The following is a 26,320-nucleotide window of genomic DNA, read 5'->3' as shown; positions in this document are numbered from 1 at the left end:
TCTTTTTTTGTAAGTACATACAGAATATAAACCAATATTACACAATTGTGTATATATATACATATATATTAATTACCTGCAGAATATAATAGAACAGAATAAACCTTCTTCTTCTATCTTCTAAATCACTCTATCTTTTGCAAAATACTGCATTTAAAACATGTTGCGTAGTTTAAAAGATCTAAGCAAATAGACAGCAGAAGCTACTTATAGGATGGATGAATGTATGAAGTGTAGGAAGATGCGTATAACGTAACATGGTGTGAGATTAGCCAAATTAATACAAACATACTAATGAATATAAATGTTTGTACCATCAGAGATTGAACCCGCGACTATCAAAATCAGGTGGCGTGCTAAACCACTAAACCACTGAGGTTATAATAGATTCCGCGTACATAACTAATTCACGAGACCTTTTAATGACTACTTCCGCACCATCCTTGCCTCGTGTTTCAAGAACATGCTATTAACATTTTTATCTTAAGTTTTTATATTAATGTGAATCTTGTATAAAAACTAAGTCTACCATTTTGTTTAGGTACTGTACCAAACGATGAATGTTTGTAAGTCTTTCACGCAAAAACACATTTTAGCCGCTTATGAACGTCAAGTTTTTTACATTATAATTTTAATTTTTTCCCTACCGTCCAGTTCGGCATATAGATCCAATTGAGAAGAACTGGCAAGAAACTCAATTGAATTACTTATTTTTTAAAGCCAGTTTATTTACAATGTATATTTATATAGGTAACATTAAATGAAAATTCAGTGCATGAACAACTATTGCCATGCACGCTCGTCATTCAAGTAATCGTTTAGTGAGTAATAGACTTTGTTAAGACACCAATAATTTATAATTATTAATTACTTGCCGTCCCATGGTAATTTTGTCTGCATCACACTTACTAATTTATCATTATATTTCACACAATTGACATAATATATTTTTAAATTATAATCTATGTGTTATTCTGAAGTATAACCTATATTACTGTGAAGTTTCATCAAAATCCGTTCAGTAGTTTTTGCGTGAAAGAGTAACAAACATCCATACTTACAAACTTTCGCGTTTATAATAATAGGAATTAGCTGTACACGCGACATTTTACTGTCTGTTTACACGACAGACTTCGTCCGTTCGTGTCTGAAATGGCTGGACCAATTTTGACGAGACTTTTTTTTCTGAAATAAAAGTCGCCTAAATTATTTTTCTCATTATTACATCACAGCTAAACAGACAGTAAAATGTCGCGTGTACAACTAGTTCCTAATAATATTAAAAAATTGTAAAAAATATATTTTGATGTATATATCGTATTTATAAGTGATGCCGTGAATAATCGGAATCCCGATTAATCCATTTTTGGCGAATAATCGAGAGATTAAAAATATTTTTTTTTGTTATTAAACAAAAAAAATATTTTTAATATTCGGAACAAACAGACCGATAGACAGACAGACAAAAATTGTAAAAAATGTTATATATATATAGGTAATATATATATATGTACAATATATATATATTCATATGCATGTAGTACCTAAAACACGGTTATTTCAATATTACAAACAGACACTCCAATTTTATATTTATGTATAGAAAATAAGTCCCGTCAAAATCGGTCCCGCCATTTCAGAGATTAGCCGGAACAAACAGACCGACAGACAGACAGACAAATATTGTAAAAAATGTTATTATGGTATATATACCATATATATATATTCATATATTATTTTATTTATATTTATAGATGAATAGATTAAGATTAAGAGGTACCTCATTGGCGATATAAAAATACCAAATCCCAATGTTTTTTTTTAATCTGCAATACCTACAATAATAAAAAAAATATACAACTGTCCTGTCCTGTCCTGTCCTGTACTGCGCTGTTTGCTTTAATTTACTTTAAATTACACGAGTTCATTATCATCTTCAGTATAAAAGATAAATGATAAACGCCCAAATGTTAATTTACGGACGGATAAAAAATAATAATATTTAAAAAACACAAGTGTGCACTTGACTCAGTTTGCGGTCAGTACGCCGGTAAGCAGGTTCAAGGCTGTACGATGACGTTTTTATTTTCACCCAAATGAGGTGATAAAAACATACTTATAATGAGTCTGTAATATGTGATTAAAATTATATTACTGTATGGGATGGGTTGGTAAAAAAAAAGTTTTGTAATTAATAATAATAATCTCAGGACAATTCACACAGCGCCATCTAGACCCAAGTTAAGCTAGCTAAAGCTTGTGTTACGGGTACTATATAACTGATACAAGTACATAGATTTTTTACATACATATTATACTAGAGCGAGACTAACGAACAGCAATTCATATATATATATATATATATATATAGACTAGCTAATCGCCCCGGCTTCGCACGGGTGTACATGTATTATACATATAATCCTTCCTCTTGAATCACTCTATCTACTAAAAAAACTTATTCAAAATCCGTTGCGTAGTTTTAAAGATTTAAGCATACATAGGGACGGACAGACAGCGACAGCGACTTACTTTACTATAACAACTTTGTAACTCAGTGTAGTTGCCTACATTTTTATTATCTGCATATACGAGAGCGTTGATAAAGAATGTAAAAGAAAATAACAGATATTATTTAGCGGCGTTAAATAAATATAACATTTTACTTAGTGGATGCAAATGTACTTGCTTACAAGTTTATTTTTGCATCCAAAGGTTTGCATACACTACAACGATTTATTATTTCTCCGACATATTTAACATATTTTTCGACGGCCTCTGGTCTAGTGCCGCACGCCGCCTTACTTCCGATAGTGCGGGTTCGATTCCTCGTTCGGCACAAACATTTGTATTCATGAGTATGATTGTTTATATCGGTCTGGGTATATACTATGTATATATGTGTATTTAAAAAATCTCTATTTATTTGTTCACAAGCTTTAGCTAGCTTAACTTGGGACTAGATTATTAATTTAAAAGTTTGACAAGATATTTAAATAGTAATAATAATCTCAGAACAATTCACACAGCGCCATCTAGTCCCAAGTTGAGCTGAGCCTATGTACTATGGGTACTAGACAACTGATATAAATAAATAGATACTGTTGTAAATACATACATAATATAGATAGAGAACAGCCAGACCGATACAAACAATCATACTCATAAATACAAATGTTACAGTGCGGGAATCGAACCGCTAGACCGAAAAATATTAGGCGTCAGAGTAGTCGACGGCGACCTTAACGTGTTTAACAGTATGTTTACAATCTGTGGACTATCGCGATCTGTGGTAGCTTGCAAAATAAAACTGGACAGAAGGATGGACCGATAAAATTATATATTCAATATAAAATACACATTTTATGTACGTACCTTTTCTTTTAGTGCCATGTTATCTGGCCTTTATATATCTAAACATAAATATATAACTCAAAGGTGACTGACATAGTGATCTATCAACGCACAGCCCAAACCACTGGACGGATCGGGCTGAAATTTGACATGCAGGTAGATGTTATGACGTAGGCATCCGCTATGAAAGGATTTTGATTAATTCTACCCCCAAGGGGATAAAATAGGGGATGAAATTTTGTATGAAACTTTGCCAATTTTAAACCGATCGGGCTGAGATTTTGCATGCATAAAGCTACTATGACGTAGGCATCCCCTAAGAAAGGATAAATTCCACCCCTAATGGGATACATTAACGCGAGAAGAAGCCGCGAGCAAAAGCTAGTCTTATATATGAAATTCTCGTGTCACAATGTTAGTTACCATACTCCTCCGAAACGACTTGACCGATTTTTATGTAATTTTATATGCATATTCAGTCCATCTGAGAATCGGCTACTATCTATTTTTCATACCCCTAAGTGATAATGGTTGTCCACCCCTAACATTATTTTTTATTTTTTGGGCAAATTTTATTTATTTATATTCTTTTATTATATGTCATTTAAAAATATATACAACGCTAACTTTTCACCCTTCTATCACAAACCCCTATTTTCTATAGCGTTATTAATTTATATGGCAAAACAACGTTTGCCGGGACAGCTAGTATGTATATATTACGAATATTTCAAGACTAAAATTAGCCAAATCGGTTCAGCCGTTTTCGAGTTTTAGCGAGACTAACGAACAGTAATTCATTTATTTATATTTATTTATTTCATTTATTAAAATAGAATTTATGTGTTTATCTATACATATAAATAAAATTGGAGTGTCTTTTTGTAATATTGAAATAATCCTTTTTTATTAGCAACAGATGTAATATCTGTGGTAACAGTGACGGGACTCGAACCTGCGCCTAAGCGGCGACATCGAACCTCATTACTGTCCGTACGCAATCCACCTACGCGCCATCGTTCGCACCACACTACCCACTACTCGTCTAAGTACGAAGTCATTTATAATCCGTTAAAACTGTTAATCATCAGTGATGATGAATCATTGATGCGCCATCTTGCACAATATCATTTGCAGTCATATTTAGACGAGGTACAGATCTACACAACTATACATATATATAAAAGTGGAGTGTCTGTTTGTAATATTGAAATAACCGTTTTTTACTACATGCATATGAATATAAATACGGCACATACACCAAAATAATATTTTTTACAATTTTTGTCTGTCTGTCTGTTTGTTCCGGATAATCTCTGAAATGGCTAGACCGATTTTGACAGGACTTTTATTGACAGGTAGCTGATGTAATAAGGTTCGCGAGCTGTCTGTACTGTCTGTACCCGCGACTTCGTCCGCGTGGAATTTATCTTTATTTTTCTAAAATAATAGAATTTTTCTAAAAAGTTACACCTTATTACATTAGCTACCTGGCAATAAAAGTCCAGTCATTTCAGAGATTAGGCGGAAAAAACAGACAGACAGACAGACAAAAATTGTAAAAAATGTTATTTTGGTGTATGTACCGTATTTATTTTCATATGCATGTAGTAAAAAACGGTTATTTCAATATTACAAACAGACACTCCAATTTTATTCATATGTATACTGTATTAATTGCAACACCGATTTGGATATTCTGCTATAGTGTTGTAACATTGAAATGAATAAATAAATAAAAAACTTATAAAAATGACAATCACGCGTGGCAATAGTAGTTAATTCAAGGGATTTTCGACATAGCCACCTACATAAGTACACAATGGACACAAACTGGCTATTAGTAATAATCTATATATATAATATATAACTCAAAGGTGACTGACATAGTGATCTATCAACGCACAGCCCAAACCACTAGACGGATCGGGCTGAAATTTGGCATGCTGGTAGATGTTATGACGTAGGCATCAGCTAAGAAAGGATTTTGATTAATTCTACCCCCAAGGGGATAAAATTGGGGATGAAAGTTTGTATGAAACTTTGTCAATTTTAAACCGATCGGGCTGAGACTTTGCATGCATAAATCTACTATGACGTAGGCATCCCCTAAGAAAGGATTTTGATAAATTCTACCCCTAAGGGGATAAATTAATGCGAGTGAAACCGCGAGCAAAAGCTAGTCTACAATGGATTACTAGCAATGGGGTCTATTACGTTATTTATTTATTTATTTATTTATTATTATTATTATTAATATTAGTTACCCACAACCCCCTTCCCCCAGTTAGTAATATCACATTGACCATTGATTATTTTCTAAATTAAATTTACTTAATTAATATAATAACAATAATAATCCATACAGTACCGATAGTTTTGTCATCCACAGGAATTATACCAAATAGTCTTATCATACACCTAGACACGTTGCATATCCCCTCCTCTACAATAGACCTATTACAAAAAGCCGTCATACTAAACACATGCCGAATAGTCAGAAAATTTCTATCTTCATCAAATAAATCATCCATGCTTGGCTAAGGCACGCGTGTTTGAATATATTACCCCCGTAAAAAGGGAGATATAATAAATATATATATATATATATAATAATAATAATCTCAGGACAATTCACACAGCGCCATCTAGTCCCAAGTTAAGCTATCTAAAGCTTGTGTTACGGTTACTAGATAACTGATACAAGTACATAGATAATTTTCTTTTCATAAATACATACATAATATACATAGAGAACACCCAGACCGATACAAACAATCTCTCATGAATAGAAATGTTTGTGCTGTGCGAGGAATCGAACCCGCGACCATCGGACGTAAAGCGGTGTGCTAGACCGCTAGACCACCGAGGTCGTCAGGTATGTATAATTTCTCAAACAATAGTAGTATCTCACTAGTACTGTTTGAATGTTGCGCCACAAGTCGAGGCGCCACACGCTACTCGATACTCGAATCGATTGGCGTAACTCGATTAGTATACGATCGATTGTCAATTACGAATTGAAATAATTAGACCAAGGACGAGTCACCCACGCCTTCACTCCCGCCTCAACCCAATATAAACATATTTTTTTATCTGTTACTGTTTGTATTTGGTATATAATAAAGATTTCCACCCATATAATATTAACTTTACTATCTATATAACATTTATTTGACGATACGAGCTGAGTTTCTCGTCAGCTCTTCTCATCTCGAAATCATTCCGAACTGATAGATTTGACATATCATAAGGGTCTGTAATAGACCTACATGAATAAAGATGTTTTGAATTTTCAATTTTTTAATCATCTCAAAATTTCTAGACTATAGTAAAATAATAATCGAGAAAGTGGCAAAATCAAATAGCACATAAGTCTTCTAACTTTATAATGGCTATACGCATTAGCAAATAGAAATAGAAATAATCTTTATTCAAATAAATTTAATATAAGCACTTTTGAATAATGGCATTTTTTATTCTACCACTCATTCCGAACTGACAGACTGAGCAGACTCACCACATGAAGAATGAGCAAAAAATTTGTGTGTTGCTCTTTTAAATAAATGTATTTTAAGTAGATTTAAATTAAGAAGGATGAGGCATGCGACAAGCAATATACAAACTGCTACGCACTTAATCTTTGTTCAATCATTACATAATATATGTTAAAACAAAGTCGCTGTCGCTGTCTGTCCGTCCCTATGCATGCTTAAATCTTTAAAACTACGCAATGGATTTTGAAGCGATTTTTTTAATAGATAGAGTGATTCAAGAGGAAGGTTTATGTGTAATATGTTCGTACACACGTGCGTAGCCGGGGCGAGTAGCTTGTAGATAATAATAGTAAATAGAAATAAGGATAGTAGAAAATAAAAATCGAATAAGTTATAATAAATGAAAAAATAAAAAAAATGCAAGTGACTTGTGCCACAGAGGTGTGTGAATGAGTGTGAGTAAATTCACCAACCAAAATATTCTAACTGACCTCAATTCATAAACATGATCATTCTCCACAGAAATAGTAAAGAATTTGTTTGCTATTCCAATAAATGTTACTACACTTGTTTTAAAATTACATTTAATGGAATCTATATAACTCAAAGGTGACTGACTGACATGGTGATCTATCAACGCCCAGCCCAAACCACTGGACGGATCGGCCTGAAATTTGGCATGCAGGTAGAAGTTATGATGTAGGCATCCGCTAAGAAAGGATTTTGATTAATTCTACCCCCAAGGGGAGAAAATAGGGGATGATGTATGAAACTGTCAATTTTATACCGATCAGGCTGATACTTTGCATGCATAAAACTACTAAGTATGTAGGCATCCCCTAAGAAAGGATTTTGATAAATTCTACCCCTAAGGGGATAAAAAACGCGAGCGAAGCCGCGGACAAAAGCTAGTTTATTATTCATTCGTTTCCATTAATTTTAATTTTATTTTCATTATTTTGTTTCGTTGTAAATTGAATGGAATTTATTGTATTTTCATTAATTTTATTTTATTTTCATTATTTTGTTTCGTTATTTAAATCACACATGATTTACGACTATAAGAATAATCAACATTAAAACAAGATATTATTGTAGCCTTAATGCATTTAGTAATTTTCTTGCCAATTTCCGTCTTGGCTATTGTGGTCATCACGATAATTGTATTCGATGCAAACCGTATTAATGATATTATCATTCAACTGATTAAACATCATTATCTCATTAAAATCATTACCGCATTTTTATTGCCATGCAAATTCATTATCGTTACATTAGGGTTGCCTTCCTTGAAGTCTGAAATTACATTTTTATACTACGATGGAGTCATACTAGCATATGGCCTATCCAATCGTAAACAATCACCGTAGCCTATGGACGCCTGAAACACCAGGGGTGTCTCGTGCGCGTTGCGACCCTTAAGAAACCTTAAGCCCGCGATTTTTTCCGCGTGTTCTACCTAGACCAAATAAAGAGAAATTAATGTATAATCTAACCCTTAAAAAATGCAAAAAAAATTTTCAACCCTTTTTCGCATTAAAAAGTAGCCTATGTCCTTTCTTTACTCATATAAATTAGTGCAATAGTTTTGGCGTGAGACTGATACAGACAGACAGTGCGCGCTTCTGATCGCACGTGACAGAATGTGTAGTGTAATGAGATACACTGGGGAAATGGGGCAGTTGACAACCCTACCATACAGGTAAACTGATGACTCAATAGGTATGAACGCTGATAATATCAAACTTTTGTACTGAACTACTGACAGATTAATTTAATAATAGGGTGCGGTCCACTTAAGACCAAACCAATATGGGCATAATAAATAATTTTCTTTTGTTTACCAAATTATCTGTGACATTAAATTTGTTAATGCTGGTAATGTTAATGATAATGAAATTCATTATTTAATTTTTTTTCTGTTAGCGATGATAATGGAACACCAGCCTGCGCTAACGGTATACGCAGGATAGGGTAGGGCAGTGAAGGATGATTGAGTGAGGGTGAAATCAGGTCAGTATGCCCATCGTGTCGAACTTACTAGAAATTGACTACGATGGTATTCAGGGGGAACTGCGAGGAAGTTGATCTGACATGGTAAATTCTAGAAATGGGGTCATTAATCCACATTACTAACAATCCCCTCCCCCGAAGATTAGGGACAGAACAACGCTGCAGTAGAGTTAGAACTAAGTCTGGCAATACGAAAGCAGGGTAGTCAATTCTGACAACTGCATGATTAGGGATAGAATAACGCTGCAGTAGAGTTAGAACTTAGTCTGACAATATAAGAAGCAGGATAGTCAATTCTGACAACTGCAAGATTAGGGATAGAATAACGCTGCAGTAGAGTTAGAACTAAGTCTGGCAATACGAAAGCAGGGTAGTCAATTATGACAACTGCAAGATTAGGGACATAATAACGCTGCAGTAGAGTTAGAACTAAGTTTGGCAATACGAAAGCAGGGTAGTCAATTCTGACAACTGCAAGATTAGGACATAATAACGCTGCAGTAGAGTTAGAACTAAGTTTGGCAATACGAAAATAGGGTAGTCAATTCTGACTACTGCGTGATTAGGGGTAGAACAACGATGCAGTAGAGTTATAACTAAGTCTGACAATACGAAAGTAGGGTAGTCAATTATGACGACGCAAGATTAGGGACATAATAACACTGCAGTAGAGTTAGAACTTAGTCTGCCAATAGTTTCAATTAATCATTAATCGTTAATGCATTACGCAATCAATTAACTAAAACTTAAAATTTATAAATACTTGTACTAATTTCGTTTATAACTGAAACAGATAAAGTCGTAGTATCGGTCTCAAATTTTTTAGACACTAATAAAATATTTTTGTGTTATATGGGTAGATACATAGGCCTCTTTAGTACATTTTTGTGATATATCAGTATATGTATAGGCTTCTTTAGTACATTTTTGTGATATGTCAGTATGTGTATTGGCCTCTTTAGTACATTTTTGTGATATATCGGTATGTGTATAGACCTCTTTAGTACAGGTCCCGTGGCAGGCCTATGTAAATGTCAACTAATGCATGCTAATATGGTAACGATATGTCATCATGTACTCGTATTTGCATCGGCATTTGGCATTTGTGAGACCACCTCACAATGATACCCAATGTTACACAACTTGATAGTATACCAGAGTTATCTCTGTAAATATTGTAACATATTGTATATTATGATTACAATTAGAAGCATTTATTACTAAATTTACAATCATTATCTGTCAATTTACAAAAATAATTATATAATTAGTAATATTTACACTCAGATTGTGGAATTAACTACCTGCTGAGGTTTTCTCGAGAGATTACAGTATCGGGTTTTTCAAGGTATATTATGGTTTCTTAAAGCAAGGCAATTCGCACGGGATACCGTTTACCATCCGCCGTGCCGTATGTTGTACCATCGTAGTATAGAAAAATACGTCGATCGTTTTATTGTTCTACGACATTATCTCAGCAAATTTTTCATATTATTAAACCTTGGTGTTTAGAGCACATTAATGTTTTAGTTAAACAGGTTTTAACACGAATAAGTTAATGGTAAATAAAGGTAATGGTAAATTTACCTCTCAACCTTGTACTAGGTTGCACAAGCCGTGATCACGAGCTGAATGAAGTAAAAGCTAATGACAATGATAGGTTCCGGCAGTTTGTTTATTAAAAGGCACTAGATTGTTCGATGTATAGTTTTAATTTTTTTATTCTGCATTAAGTATTACTTGCAACCCAAATTTCCATCCTTCTACCATTAACCCCGATTTTTTAATAGCAATGCAATAAATTAATTCCTCCATTGAAAGAACTTGGCAGGATCAAATATTAATGATTTTTTTTTCATTGTTACAGCATGCAAATGCCGTTCGAGAATCAGCAAAGTTGCTGTTGGAGTCCGCTGCGCAGGAGTCTGATGAAGCGGTTACCCTCGCGAAAGGCCTGCGCTCCCGGCCACCAGTCAACATGCTTCCAGCTGCAAAGTCTGGAACATTCTTCGCCAGAGATAACTTATCAAACTTCATTGACTGGTGCCGCTATGCTTTAGGGATTCTGGAGTGCCTCCTATTTGAAACAGATGACTTGTGCTTGAGGAAGAACGAGAAACATGTAGTGCTATGTCTTCTAGAAGTTGCTAGAAAAGGCTCCGTGTTGGGAATGCCGGCACCGTTGCTAGTTCAAATGGAGAAGCAGATTGAGAGGGAATTGGCTGGGGAGGAGCTGCGCCCTGATGATTCCGCGTTAGGCCTGGTGCCTTCCGGTCCTCAGCCTCAGTTGGTGACAAATGATTTGAGGAGTTTGGACGAGAGAGTCAGGGATCTGGTGGAGAGGTGCTCCTGCCCCACGCAGTTCCCTATGGTGAGGGTGTCGGAAGGAAAGTATAGGATTGGTGATTCGAAGATTCTAATCTTCGTCAGGGTAAGTTCAATGTATATGTATATATTAATAATAAACTATATATTTTATTTTATTTTTAAAAAGAAATTATTTAATTTTCTCTTGAGTCACCAAAATGAGTTATAACTGTATGCATTGTATTAGTATTATATATATATATCTATATTTAGCATTAATGTATGACATTATATAGTATCAGGTATACTATATATATTATTATATGTATATATTTATTTGCATTTCATATATCTTTCTTATATATAAAATTCTCGTGTCACAGTTTTCGTTCCCATACTCCTCCGAAACGGCTTGACCGATTCTCATGAAATTTTGTGAGCGTATTGAGTAGGTCTGAGAATCGGCCAACATCCATTTTTCATCCCCCTTAATGTTAGGGGTAGTCCATCCTTATTTTTTTTTTTATTTTAAGGCAAAACTACATATATCATAAAAAATATATTTTTTTCCCCTCTCAATTGGATTGAGAAGAACTGGCAAGAAACTCAATTGAATTACTTTTTTTTAATAAGTTCATCGATGATAATATTAAATATTTTGATTGTTATCGGTGTTTCCATCGACAGAGAGTCAGTTAGAAATTTTAAGTGAATTATTTTCGTGTACAGATTTCAATTCACGTTCTTTGGGATGTACATGTAGGTATAGTGAACTACAAGTCCGCAATACGTGACTATCTTACTTTATTCATGACCTAAATAAAGTTTAACAAAGAAATGTTATCATATTTTAGGCATCCGTTTATTTAATGTGTCACAATTCAGAGAATGACTCTCCGAGTTGTGGTGATATAGCGGTTTAGAACACCGCCATCTGATTGTCGCGGGTTCGATTCCTCGCACGGTACAAACATTTATATTTATTAATAGGATTGTTTGTATCGGTCTGGGTGTTTTCTATATATAATATATATGTATTTACGAAAAAATATATCTATGTATTTGTATCAGTCGTTTAGTACCCATAACACGAGCTCTGCTTAACATGGAACTAGATTCATTCATTCATTCATAATTTAAGAGCTACGCTCTTGTCGGTGGAGCTCTTGCCACTTTCCGCGATCTTCCATCATGCTCTTTAATTCTTGATACGACACGACTCCCATTTTGTCCTCAATTTGTTTGATGTAGCTATTCCTTGGTCTTCCCCTCCCCCTCTTTCCTTCTATTTTCCCCTCAATAATAATTTTCATGAAATCATCGTGCCGTATCAAGTGCCCTAACATTTTTCCTCGTCTATTTTCTATTGTGTTCAATATCTGCCTTTTTTCTTTTACCCTGTGTAGTACTTCTTCGTTCTTACTTTATCCTTCCAGCTAATTCTTTCCATCCTCCTCCAACACCACATTTCAAAAGCCTCCAGTTTGTCTCTTTCCTTTTGATTTAATGTCCGGCGTTGTGTAAATTGTCCAGGGTTATTTATTAACTGGTATGTTCATGTTACGAATACCGTTTAGACTTTTGCAATAGCATATGCTGGTGGTTACTCTATTCTCCCAAATTTGAATTTAAATTAATCTGTATTATTGTAAATATCTACAACATTTATTTGAAAACAATACGAGCTGAGTTCGTACTAGTTCATCTAGTCTCGAAATCGTTCCGAACTGACGGTAGATTTGACATATCAATATAGTCTGTAATAGACCTACATGAATAAAGATATTTTTAATTCGAATTTATTATTTATTTATTTATTATAATGTCTAATCATATTCGTTTAATTAATACATTATAACGTAACACACATTATATAGTATATATAATGTGCATTATTTTCTAATATTTATTGGTATTATTATCCTATCCCCATTATCACCTTTATATATATATTCTTCCATTCTATTCATCCGTCACCTACCACTTTTGTTGTATTTTCTCAACCTAAAGATCGTCTGGAAGAGATCGCTGCTAGCGATAACACTCCCTTTTGTACTTCCATATCTCTTTTCTGTATAATTATTATGTATTCATTCTATTGGTGCAATAAAGAGTTTATAAATAAATAAATACAACCTCAATAAATCCACTGCTAATGTCTTTACGCAGGCTTCAAGTTCCAATGTCTACTAATTCTCTTATTAACACATAAATGTATGTAAATCGGTTACATTTTCGTTTCCTGCTCACCTCCAATGGTATTGAATATTTACATTATTTATCGCGTCTGTATAGTACTATTGAAGTGTGCAAATAATATTGGATTTGTTAGAATCTAATCCTTAATTTGATTTGATTAAATAAGGAACTTCGATTCGTTTGATTAGACCACGATTTATATAAATTAGATTGGAAATTTTTATTATACTTGTCAAAATTTCTTATAATTGATTTAATTGGAAATTTATATTAATTCTTGTTAAATTTATGAAATCAAATAAGATTGGTAATTTATATTAATTATTGTCAAATTTTGTTTAAATAAATTTAATTGGAAATTTATATTAACACTTGTCAAGTTTGTTAAATAAAACTTAATAATTAATATTATTTGTTCACATATAAATTTTCGGCCTCTTGTGCGTTTTATATTTTTTTATCACTATCTCTACCGTAATATTTGCAATTGTACTTTTCTTAGTGTGTTTCTAGTTGTAGGTACTCTGTACTGTAAGCAAAATTTTTGAATATTAAATTTAATTATATGCATATTTAGGACATCTGTCACTTTTTTTCATGACTGACATATATTTTTTTTCATTGGCCGTACCGTCCCGTATAATAATAATTCACATAGCGCATTTGGTTACGAGCCAAGCAGGTTCGAATCCTCGCACAGTATTATAACATTTGTATTCAAGAGTATGACTGTTTATATCGGTCTGGTTGTTTCCCATGTATATTATGTATGCATTTACAAAAAAACATGTATTTACATATTTCTATCAGTTATCTAGTACCCATAACACAAGCTCTGCTTACCGTGCGACTAGATGGCGCTATGTTAAATGTCTAGGGTTACTTATTTAATCAATAAGTAAGTAACTAATCAATAACATTGAAGTTACATCGATGTTATCTTAACACAAGTTATCCTAGCCACTTGATAAGGTCAGAACTTATTGACATTATGAGGCGAATCGATTTGACCAAATAAGGCAACGAGTGTTCGATGAATCATACATCGCGTCGACTTTAATGGAATTAGATTTTACGATGGCCTTAAGGCGAGACTCCAAAAAGGGTGTGAGCTTAGCCTATTTTTAGAAACAGGCAAACTAGTATCATTACATAGTACAAAACAAAGTCGCTGTCGCTGTCTGTCCGTCCCTATGTATGCTTATATCTTTAAAACTACGCAACGGATTTTGAAGCGTTTTTTTTAATAGATAGAGTGATTCAAGAGGAAGGTTTATATATATAATACATTTACACCCGGACGAAGCAGGGGCGAGTAACTAGTGTAGTATAAAACGCTGTCGCTGTCTGTCTGTTTAAAACTACGCAACGGATTTTAAAGCGGATTTTTTAATAGATAGAGTGATTCGAGAGGAAGGTTTATATATATAATACATGTACACCTGTGCGAAGCCAGGGCGAGTAGCTAGTTTTGTTTATAAATGGGTGATTTATACGTGCCTTGCACGGTGCAATATTTTTATTGGTGGTCTAGCGGTTTAGGACAACTAATTTCACTCCGATGGTCGCGTATTCGATTCCTAGCACCGTACAAACATTTATATTCGTGAGTATGGTTGTTTGTATTGGTTTGGATAAAAAAAATGTTTTCTATGCATTTGTCAATTGTCTAGTACCCATAAAATAAGCTCTATTTAGCTTGGGACTAGATGGCGCTGTGTGAATTGTCCTGAGATATTATTATTGTTTTAGCGAGACTAACGAACAGAATTTTTATATATATATATATATCTATATATATATATATATATATATATATATATATATAGACTAGCTGGCCCGGTAAACGTTGTTTTGCCTTAAAATAAAAATAAAAATTTAGGGGTGGACTAACCCTAACATTTAGGGGGATGAAAAATAGATGTGGACCGATTCTCAGACCTACTCAATACGCTCACAAAATTTCATGAGAATCGGTCAAGCCGTTTCGGAGGAGTATGGGAACGAAAACTGTGACACGAGAATTTTATATATAAGATAGATATAAAACCTACTTATTTCTATTCCAGATTCTCCGCTCTCACGTGATGGTCCGCGTCGGTGGAGGCTGGGATACACTAGCTCATTACCTCGACAAACACGACCCCTGCCGTTGCAAAGCCCAGCACCGCTCAACACTTTCAGCTCGTCTAACCAAACCCAAGCAGAACCTCGTCGGCGCCACTGTCACCTATGAGAGAGACCCTGGCCCTACCTCATTACCCTACTCCAAAACTGAGAAGAATTACGCAGAACCTATGTCACTGCCATATTCAGCGAAGCCCTATGAATCTACCACTCGAATTTACCAATCAAACATGTACAGCGACCCACCAGCAAGTCTGCCGTTCGTAGATACAGAGCTAGTGTCATCACCAAGCAGGAAACCGTTAGTACTCAGAACAAGTCCAGACAGGAAGAGTTCATCACCAGATAGAAGAACTAAAGTCGTCACCTCAACACATTTAGTGCCTACTCCTCTAGGAATTAGGAATAAGAGTCCCAGACCAGTGTCACCAGCTCCACAGGCTGAGAGCGCATCTGATAATGGGTCTGAAGTGTCTGATGAAGGGTATAGGAGTCTAGGCGTGGTGGCCGGGTCTACACAAGGATCTCCATCGATCAAGACCATGTATAGATATTCAATTCACAGCCAGAATTCAATTGAAGATGCTGAAGATAATGGTAAGTAAGATTATTTTGTTAATTAAACGGCCATGGTGGTCTAGCGATTTAGCATCACCTTAGATTTGATGGTTGCGAGTTCGATTCCTCGCACGGTACAAACATTTGTATTCAGGAGTATGACTGTCCGTATCGATATGGGTGTTTTCTATGTATATTATATATGTATTTACAGTAAAAAAGATATATCTGTGCATTTGTCAGTTGTCTAGTACCTATAACATAAGTCTTACTTAGTTTGGGGCTAGATGGCGCTGTGTGATTGTCTCGAGATGTTATTATTATTATTTATTAAATTTCTATTAATACTGTGAACCTTAAAGCTTGTGAGGGTATATGTTTTTTTTTTTTTTAATTTATTTAATAAAGATAATTGTACAGTTGTTTTTATACATTGACTCGCCAAAATGTAGAACAGTTTGTTGGCAAGATATCGCTCAGTTTTTTTTAAATATTATTCTTCCCATAAACTTCTATCCACATAAATACACGTTTTTACAGATAATCACATACAATTACAATTTTTGATTTTAAAGTTTATCTAAAAATGCTCTTTTTAATTTTGTTTTCAGTACTGGTCTACTTAAATTAGAATTTCATTGTAACCCATCTAAATTGTTATAAATTTTTGGAACCAAAAACCCCGTAGTTCTTTCCCCGTAATAATTGATAGCTCTCGGTTGAACAAATTGTATGTTTGTTACTCTTTCACGCAAAAACTACTGAACCAATTTAAATGAAATTGGGTATAAAGGTAGTCCAGAAAGGACATACATTTTGCGATAAAGGGTTGTACTTACAACCCCTTATACCCCTTGGTTAAAAGGGAACATGAAAGATAGTATGGAATTATCTCCATTTTTAAAGATTGTAACTTATTTTTTAGGCTGTTAATTAAATATGAGATACAAAGTTTATAAAAAATTTACCCTACGGGGGTGAAATAAAATATATAAATAATTAAAAAGACTATCCAACGTCAGTATTCCACGCGAACGAAGTCGCATGCACAGCTAGTTTATACTAAAACTAAATAATTCATTCGGAATTAACATTTCAAAAGTTGTATTAGTTCAGTCTGATCAAATAATGACTTTGGCTGATTAGTCATTTCAGCAACCCTAGCTTATTGCAATGTATTCATTGTAATCCGGTAGGCAAATATGCATTCACTGATCGTTGTGGTACAAGTTAAGAGCGAGTAGCGTTTATTTATTAGCTTTTGCTCGCGGTTTTGCTCTCGTTAATTTATCCCTTTAGGGGTAGAGTTTATCAAAATCCTTTCTTAGGGGATGCCTAAGTCATAGTTGCTTTATGCATGCAAAATCTCAGCCCGATCGGTTTAAAATTGACAAAGTTTCATATAAAATTTCATCCCCTATTTTATCCCTTTGGGGGTAGAATTAAACAAAATCCTTTCTTAGCGGATGCCTACGTCATAACATCTACCTGCATGCCAAATTTCAGTCCGATCCGTCTAGTGGTTTGCGCTGTGCGTTGATAGATCACTATGTCAGTCACCTTTGAGTTATATATATTTAGATATATAAGATTATAAACGCTTCTAAATTCTTATACATATATAGCATTTATACTCTTACTAACTGCTGCCTGCGGTTTCACCTGCGTTAAATTTCAGTATATAAATTTCAATATAAAATATAGCCTATGTATGATGCATAACCTATATTACTGTAAAAGTTCATTAAAATCGGTTCAGTAGTTTTTGCGTGAAAGAGTAACAAACATTCATCCATAGTCACAAACTTTTACTTTTATAATAATAAGATATTGCGCAGTAGATACCTGGCACGGTTTGGCTGTGGTTGTGAATTTTGAATGTACATTTAATTTCTTGAAAAAATAAAACTGATAATAATTAACTAAATTGATGAGTGAAAGATTTTTAAATAGTTTTTGAGTTGAGTGATATAATGTTTAGTTGCAACTCATATACTGTATGTGCTCCAAAGCGGGCTGGCCTTAGATAGAATATCTTCAAGCGGTGGGGCATGAACCCCCTGGACCGTCATATCTCAGATTAATATGTGTCCACCACGGGTGACTGACAAGAAAGAAAGCAAGAAAGAAAGAAAGAAAAAAAGAAAGAAAGAAAGAAAGAAAAAAAAAAGAAAGAAAGAAAGAAAGATTTACACTTCAAATAGTTGTTAATATGTATTCACACCTTCAAACCGCTTTGTTCTACACACATCAAAAATCTCGAACACTTCCGTTTCCGCTCTCGCTACAGCTCATGCCTTGTAACACATTTTTGCGAACATTTCGCAATGGTGCAATTGTCAACTGTCGTCCAGTTAAATTACCTGTTACTGCCTCAATGGATATATGTCCGTTTGTTTGTTACGCTTTTACGCAGTGTACAATACTTTTGCGATATTGTGAATTACTTGCACCGTGTGTTCGTTTAAAGGAATTTGTAAGTTAATAAATACATATATGTATATATAAGTCAAAGGTGACTGACATAGTGATCTATCAACGCACAATCCAAACCATTGAACGGGAAATTTGGCTGAAATTTAGTAGTAGACGTAGGCATTCCCTGAGAAAGTATTTTGATATATTCTACCCCTAAGGGAATAAATAACGCGAGCGAAGCCGCGAGCAAAAGCTAGTAAATAAATAAAGCAATTAACACAGTGCCATATACGCCTACGCCTATATATATGCCTACGGTAAGCAGATCTTGTGGTGGTACTGGATTTGACACATATATACTTAGCTATTTTATTTATAAATACTATACGGCCTCCACGGCCTCCGGTGGTCTAGAGGTTTCACACCGCTCTACATCCGATGGTCGCGGGTTCGATTCCTCGCACGGTGCAAACATTTGTATTCATTAGTATGATTGTTTGTATCGGTCTGGGTGTTTTCTATTTTATTTATAAATACTATATGGCCTTCGGTGGTCTAGAGGTTTCACACCGCTCTACATCCGATGGTCGCGGGTTCGATTCCTCGCACGGTGCAAACATTTGTATTCATTAGTATGATTGTTTGTATCGGTCTGGGTGTTTTCTATGATCATGTATGTATTTTCAGAACAAAATTATCTAGGTATTTATATCAGTTGTCTAGTACTCATAACACAAGCTCTGCTTGACTTGAAACTAGATGGCGCTGTCTGAATTGTCCACTGGTACTAATATTATAATTTATATTCATTCAATACATAAATACATATATTCATGTATCGTATGTAAGTATGTATGTGTAATAATATTTATTATTGTTAAGTTACCACGTAAGTGTTTGTACTATAATGCGCCGCTTACTAACTTCTCAGTTTGCCTTATGGTTGACTGGTAGAGATCGCCTTTAGGTGTTAATTCGCCATATGTACATTAAATATTATATTTGTGCATTAAATTTTAATAAATAAATATCACGGTTTCACCTATTAACTACTCAGAACCATTCATATTCTTCGCAGCTGTGATGACGGTATTCTCCAAGCATGCAATCTTCCTTCTCCTCAAATATGGACTGTGTAATAATTCAAACAAACAATTTTAAACATACCCACATTTGATTCACCCAAAGACGCATTTATTTGACATTCCGCCATATTCGCTCATTGTTTACTTTGCTCTCTATATATGGAGCACTATTGCATACAACAGTGAGCTCATATTGCTAAGTTTATTGTTGACCGAGCTAGACTTTGTAGAAAGTCATCTAAAGTCATCAATATCTGTTATCTGATTGAACAGAGATTAAGTGCGTAGCGGTTTCTATGTTGATTGTCGCATGCCTAATCCTTGTTGTTAATTAAATATAAGTAAATCAATATTTATTTATAAGAGCAACACATAAGTTTCTTGCTTATTCTTCTTGTGATGAATCTGCATTCCGAATAAGCGGTAGAATAAAAAAAACTAGACTATTCAAAAGTGCTTATATTAAGTTTATTTGAATAAAGATTATTTCTTCTATAGTAGATGAATAACATTTATTTTTTTAAAACTTTCTTGCATTCCGAATAAGCGGTAGAATAAAAAACGACTTTACTATTCAAAAGTGCTTATATTAAGTTTATTTGAATAAGGATTTATTTCTACTTCTTTGCTGAGATTGAGGTTAGTTAGTGTTAGGGTTAGTTAGGGTTAGTGAGTTTATTATAAGAAATTGTTTTTATATAAAGTTTATTTTAATAAAGTAATTCAATTGAGTTTCTTGCCAGTTCTTCTCAATTCGATCTATTCCGAACTGGACGGTAGGGGGAAAAAATTATAATATAAAACTTGACGTTCATAAGCGGCTAAAATGTCCTACATGAATAAATGATTTTTTAATTTGAATTTAAATAACGTTTTTGTATTTTATAATCTTATCATCAACATTTGTTTTTGCTACGTCTGACATCACAGTGTCATTGTCTCCGAAACTTGGTCGAGACATTTCGTCTAGAACACATTTAGATATGTAAATATTATACTATACATTTAGAACTGGTTTCTTTATGTACATTAGATGTATCTTATCTGTTCAAACCTAGGCTTGTCTCACCCTAAACATCACATATGGCGATCTGACTAAGAGCATCTGACATACTTTTTTATTATTCTATAACATTACTCGCATAAAATAGCACAGGACTTTGAACCCTATCATCTGGGTAGTAAGGAATCAATCAATCATAATAATTGTTTGCTTAAACAAGAGGTTAATAGTCTTATCTCAAACTACACATTACAGTTTTTTATTCAATCTGTTAATAATTTAATTTTAAAATCATTGACGACCTCACTGGTCCAGTGGTTTAAGTCACCACCTTACTTCTGTTGATCGCTAGTTTAATTCCTCGCACAGTACAAACATTTGTATTCATGAGTATGATTGTTTGTATCGGTCTGGTTGTTTTCTATGTATATCTATGTATTTATATGAGTTGTCTAGTACCCATAACACAAATTCTGCTTAGTTTGGGAGTAGATGGCGTTTACGAATTGTCCTGAGATATTATTATTATTATTATAATTATATCTCCCTTTTTACGGGGGTAATATATTCAAACACGCGGGCCTTAGCCAAGCATGGATGAGTTATGTGACGAAGAAAGAAATTTTCTTACTATTCGGCATGTGTTTAGTATGACGGCTTTTTGTAATAGGTCTATTGTAGAGGAGGGGATATGCAACGTGTCTAGGTTCAGACTTTTTGGTATAATTCCTGTGGATGACAAAACTATGGGTACTATGTGGATGGTGTGTGCTTTCCATTGTTTTTTTAATTCTATGTGTGTTTGATCTACGAGATATACTTTTTTATTGATATTGTCGTGTAATGTTATGTTATATTATTATTATTATTGTAGGTAGTATTTCTTTAGTTATCTCTTTGTTTTGTTACTAGAATATTCAGATTGATTCTGTATTCCATAATCACACAGTCAATAAACAAAGCCTGATTGAAATTCATGTATTATAAACGTGGCGCCAACTAACTCGTCTTAATGAGTTTTATTACAATTTTAAATTTCATTTATTGCTTTGTAAGGAGCATCTAATTGTATTGATTTCTGTAAATAATATGATACTTGTACACTGTAATAGCTAGCTTTCAAATTCAAATTCAAATTCAAAATATCTTTATTCATGTAGTTCTGTTACAGACTCTTATGATATGTTAAATCTACCGTTGTAGACTTAGACGCTAGTGTTTTATTAAGGGGTTTGGGCTTTACCCAGTGCTAAAAAGACCTGTAGCATTTCAATCTGCATAGATCTATTATGCTTGCCCTTTTCTTAGATATCACTGCCTAGTCCCGTCAGAGATAATTGAATCTAAGGAGCGATGGTTTTTATCTTCTCAGCATAGAGTGTACTTTCCTTTCTATGCCCGTTAGGGACAAGAATTTAATGATATTCTAAGAAGCAATGGGCTGTAGCTCCTTAGGATAGAGTGTACGCTTTGCAAAAGAGATACTTCGTTTATGCACGAGTGGGCTACAAGCACATAGGATGTGTAGTGGCAATAGATAGCTAAACAATATAGATCTGAAAACTCTTCGAAATTTCCCAGTTTCAATTACGCAAACAAATTTATCTACTGTATCAAGGACCTTGTCGGATGCATTGCAATATATTTAAAATGTCTCAACAGCATACCAACCACACCTATAATGTAATAACTCGTCAATTAATTCATTGTCCGCAATTATTTATATATTATTAATAAGAATCGGGTGTATCAACATCACTATATACGTACATGCAATGTACATTTACAATAAAAGAACCCCAGTCAATTACTCTCCAGTCGATTGCATTAGGCAACCTTGCTAAATCACCCTTCAATCTGTCAATCAGATCACTACATTCTATAATGATGGCCATATGAGGTGTGGGTGGTTCGACGTGAGCTGGTGACCATTTATGTCCGTAAAGAATGCGGCCTGCATCAACCGATACATTGGGATCAATTCCATCACGTTTTGTTATTGTAATTGTAGAAGGTTGTAGCAATTTGTTGTTACGATCTGATTTTGGAGTGGAATTCTTAAGAAATAAACCTTTGCGCGTGTTTTCACTTTCTTACGATTCAATTAGGTCTCAGAAGTTTAATTTGTTGGATAATCGTAATTGAAACTGGAAATATTGTGTCCCTTTCTATATATGTAACGTTTATTTTAAGTAACTAAAACAGATTTAGGCTGCAAATGAACGACCCTGGTAACGAGCCTAGTAAATATAATCAAAATATGGGACAAAAGACGGGAAACCTGACTCTGTCTAATGACAATAATAAAAATGTGCTTGAAACAAAGTATAATAATGAAAGTTTTGTAAAGTTATCAGACTTTTCTATAATTTCAATTGACTTCGAATATTTAGGTAATATAAAGATTTTGCTGTAATTATTTTTAATTAAGGTATATATTTGTTTTCTGCTTTATAAAGATTGTCAATAAAAAATACACTATTGAACAATCTTTATTTATGATTCTGTTTTTATAAACAATCAACAATTAAATTTATGTTAATAGCATTCCGCATATTTATTTTTAGTGAATCTTTAATAGTTTTTCAACTAAAAATAGCTTTATTATTATTCAACTGTCTCTTGGTAATAGATTTAATAGGCTATATTGCTATATCAGACGTTTATGGCAAAATCCTATTACGATATGACATACCAGGAAAGGCTAACCAAGTATAATTGAATAACTGAAATAATTTTGCTATTATATCCGATCCTTAAATGGATATTGTCTAACCCATTCGAGCAATGTTACTTTATTGTGATTTATTTAATAACAAACCTTGGCTTTATAGACGAGGAATATGGAAGTGAAAGATTATAAGCACATTGTCGTAGCAATGAATTATGTTAACCGTTCATTTTATTAAAGTTTTATTATAATGAGAACTTGTCTTAAGACTATTCAAGTTTTTGCTGGTTTATCGGCGTTTACCTTTTATAGACAGATCAGCGGCGACTAAAGTGTGATTAATATAGTTATTTTTTTTATTCCAGAGCGTCTCGACCAAGATGACGGCTGTCCTGTAGACAAGAACGAACGAGACGATATTTACGTTAGCCGCGCGACTGGCCTTCGAAAGACTGATTACTCCGACACATTCTACGGAGGCAAAAAGACTAGCTCAATAGAAGATAAGTCGAACAGAGCAAGTCCAGAACGAATAATAACAGAGAGCAATAACTCTCCAAGTCAAAATTTGAAGCCAACCAGAGAAGCCGCAGATGTGGCAGTGAGGTCAGTGAAAGGGCGCCAGGCCACTCGTATTCCCCATTCACCAGTTAGAAATAGAACGCCGACTCGCGCCAACACTCCAAGTCCTAAACACACACCTAATCCAGTTCAAACATCGCCTAAACTGGCTCCCAAACTTCCACCGTCATCTAGAAACACCTGGAGCGGCAGGACCGCTCCGAATCAAGCAAAAACAAAGTCTAGGCCAACAATAGGAGCCGACACTTTTGATAATCCAAATAAATCTCCCAAAGCAAAACCTAAAGTTACACAAACGGAAGCTTTTAAGAGGAATTCTCCTCTTAGGGCCAGTAGTGCAACATTAAGATCCCCACCCAATAGCAAATCATTAAGTCCTCTATTAGAACATATTTTAAAATCAACGGAAACAGCAAAAGACGACGCTACAATTTTGAAAAAGATGAAGGAAATTATCCGAACCTACTCACAAGGCGAAGAGTCTTTATCTAGGACTAGTTCCAAAGATTCAGATTATGCTGACTTCACGTCAGCATGGGTGATGTCTGATGGGAAGCTTGAGAGATCAACAAGCACAAGACAATTGGCCTCACCTAGAAAAGATCAAAGAAATGGCCCGTCAAGGATTCCAGCGCCAGTCTCGATTGGCTGCAGGAGGTCTACCTCCACATCTCAGTTCCAATGACAGAACTCCCTTGGAAGCGACGGGACAAGTGAGAAGTGACCCAAAAACAGCTGACAAAACAGAAGCTAGTGATGTGACGAGCTCTAAGATTCAGTTGAGATTTGATGTGATAACAAAGATAGTGTTGGCAATAATTGAAAAGAAAGTTTACATAATGAAGGTTTTCGATTGGAATTTACAAATTTTTAAGTTTATAACAGACTTATTAAAAGGCTAATATAGTCTACTAGAAATTATTTATAATATTATTCATAACTTTGTGAATGTAGTTATAGTCAACTTTGTAATTTAATATTTGATAATTCGTGATACTCCATACCGTATTCCGGTAGAGTTTATTATAAATTATCGGATGATCTTTTTCTGTCTACTTAATCTGTTTTAGTACTAATTATTGTATTGATTAGATTATAATATACTAACAATGATTGCGACTTTTTATTCACGAAACAAACAGGAAAATATTTAGGTTTATTGACAACTGATACAATATCAGTATCTATAAATCTCCTATTTGTTTCTGTATAAATAGTCGTAAATCTAGATTCGCTCTAAAGTTGGCTAAAAGATGGTGCTAAGTGATGAGAGTTTGTTTTATTTCTAATTTAAGTTTGTATCACAAATTGACAAACGTAACTCGTAAGTTTTATGAAACTAAACTAAAACATTTTCTATTATTTACAATATCGACGTTTACATCTTGTATTTCGTTAGATATGAATAGAAATTATCTAATTTAAGTTTATTACTTATATTTACCCGAAAATTTACTTTTAACAAGAAAAAAAAAATTTTTTTTAGTCTGGACGTTTGCATTTAATAAAATGTACCATTCCATGTTTTATAAGCCGGGATTTTGGCAATTTAATTTTCTACAACACCCAGTAATCTCAATTCTTATTATTTTCATTTTTCAGAAGGTTTAGGTTGTGAAGGGGCTGGAGCTTGTAATATTAAAACTTACTCTAGTTTTAAAACTTTAAATAACTAATTATACATTTTTGTAACATTTAAATAGCGAGGTCGAGAGTCAGAGTAGACGATTAGACATGTGTATCGTATGATTAACGTAAGGAACAAGAATACATCCATTTTCATACCTCATTTTAGTATACCACTTCGAGTAATGTAAGAAAAAATATATTTTCACTAACGTTTTAAAATTTGGACAAATCCAATTTATGATACATATAAAATGTTATATGACCGTCCCAAATTATGACATACATACATATACATATAGGTTACTTCATTCATTTTAATAAAAAAATTTAATGATCATATTAAATTAATGACTGAAGTTATAACATCAAACATTTAAACATTAAATTAATCATCTAGATATTTAGATGAAATAAAAAATACATGAAATTATGTATGTCTAATAATATATTACATAACTAGCTACTCGCCCCGACTTCGCTCGGGTGTACATGTATTATACATATAAACCTTCCTCTTGAATCACTCTATCTACTATATATAAAAAAAAACCGCTTTAAAATCCGTTGCGTAGTTTTGAAGATTTAAGCATACATAGGGACAGACAGCGACAGCGACTTTATTTTATACTATGTAATGATTACAGCATTTGCTTCAATTTCTGCCTAATATAGCTATAATGTTATTTGCAATTATAAAAGTTACCATAAATATTTTTAACACTTACTAGTGTTTTGGAAAGCTAAAACAAAATTATTAAAACTCTCCTTCTGGTTCTATTACTCGGCTGTTTCAAAAATAATGTTAATCGTACTGTTAAATAGATATCTCGTAATGTTGTTTTTATAATTCAACAATGATGTAAACACTTTATTAAAA

The 26,320-nt window shown here is 33.8% G+C and overlaps 1 protein-coding gene across 1 annotated transcript in view; it reads left to right on the top strand.

The window, feature by feature from the left end:
- Positions 1–25,292, top strand: part of LOC131848838 (GAS2-like protein pickled eggs) — a 96,502-nt gene extending 71,210 nt beyond the window's left edge. The window contains exons 3-5 of the mRNA XM_059198782.1: positions 10,732–11,295; positions 15,440–16,094; positions 23,598–25,292. Of these exons, the coding sequence (XP_059054765.1) occupies positions 10,732–11,295; positions 15,440–16,094; positions 23,598–24,499 (2,121 nt within the window). The 3' untranslated portion in view covers positions 24,500–25,292. The remainder of the gene's footprint in view (positions 1–10,731; positions 11,296–15,439; positions 16,095–23,597) is intronic.
- The last annotated feature ends 1,028 nt before the right edge of the window (positions 25,293–26,320 follow it).

Source organism: Achroia grisella, unplaced genomic scaffold, assembly GCF_030625045.1.
Source record: "Achroia grisella isolate CSIRO2021 unplaced genomic scaffold, CSIRO_AGI_Agris_v1 utg598, whole genome shotgun sequence".
Classification (NCBI taxonomy): Eukaryota; Metazoa; Arthropoda; class Insecta; order Lepidoptera; family Pyralidae; genus Achroia; species Achroia grisella.
This window is presented reverse-complemented; position numbering and strand designations above follow the sequence as displayed.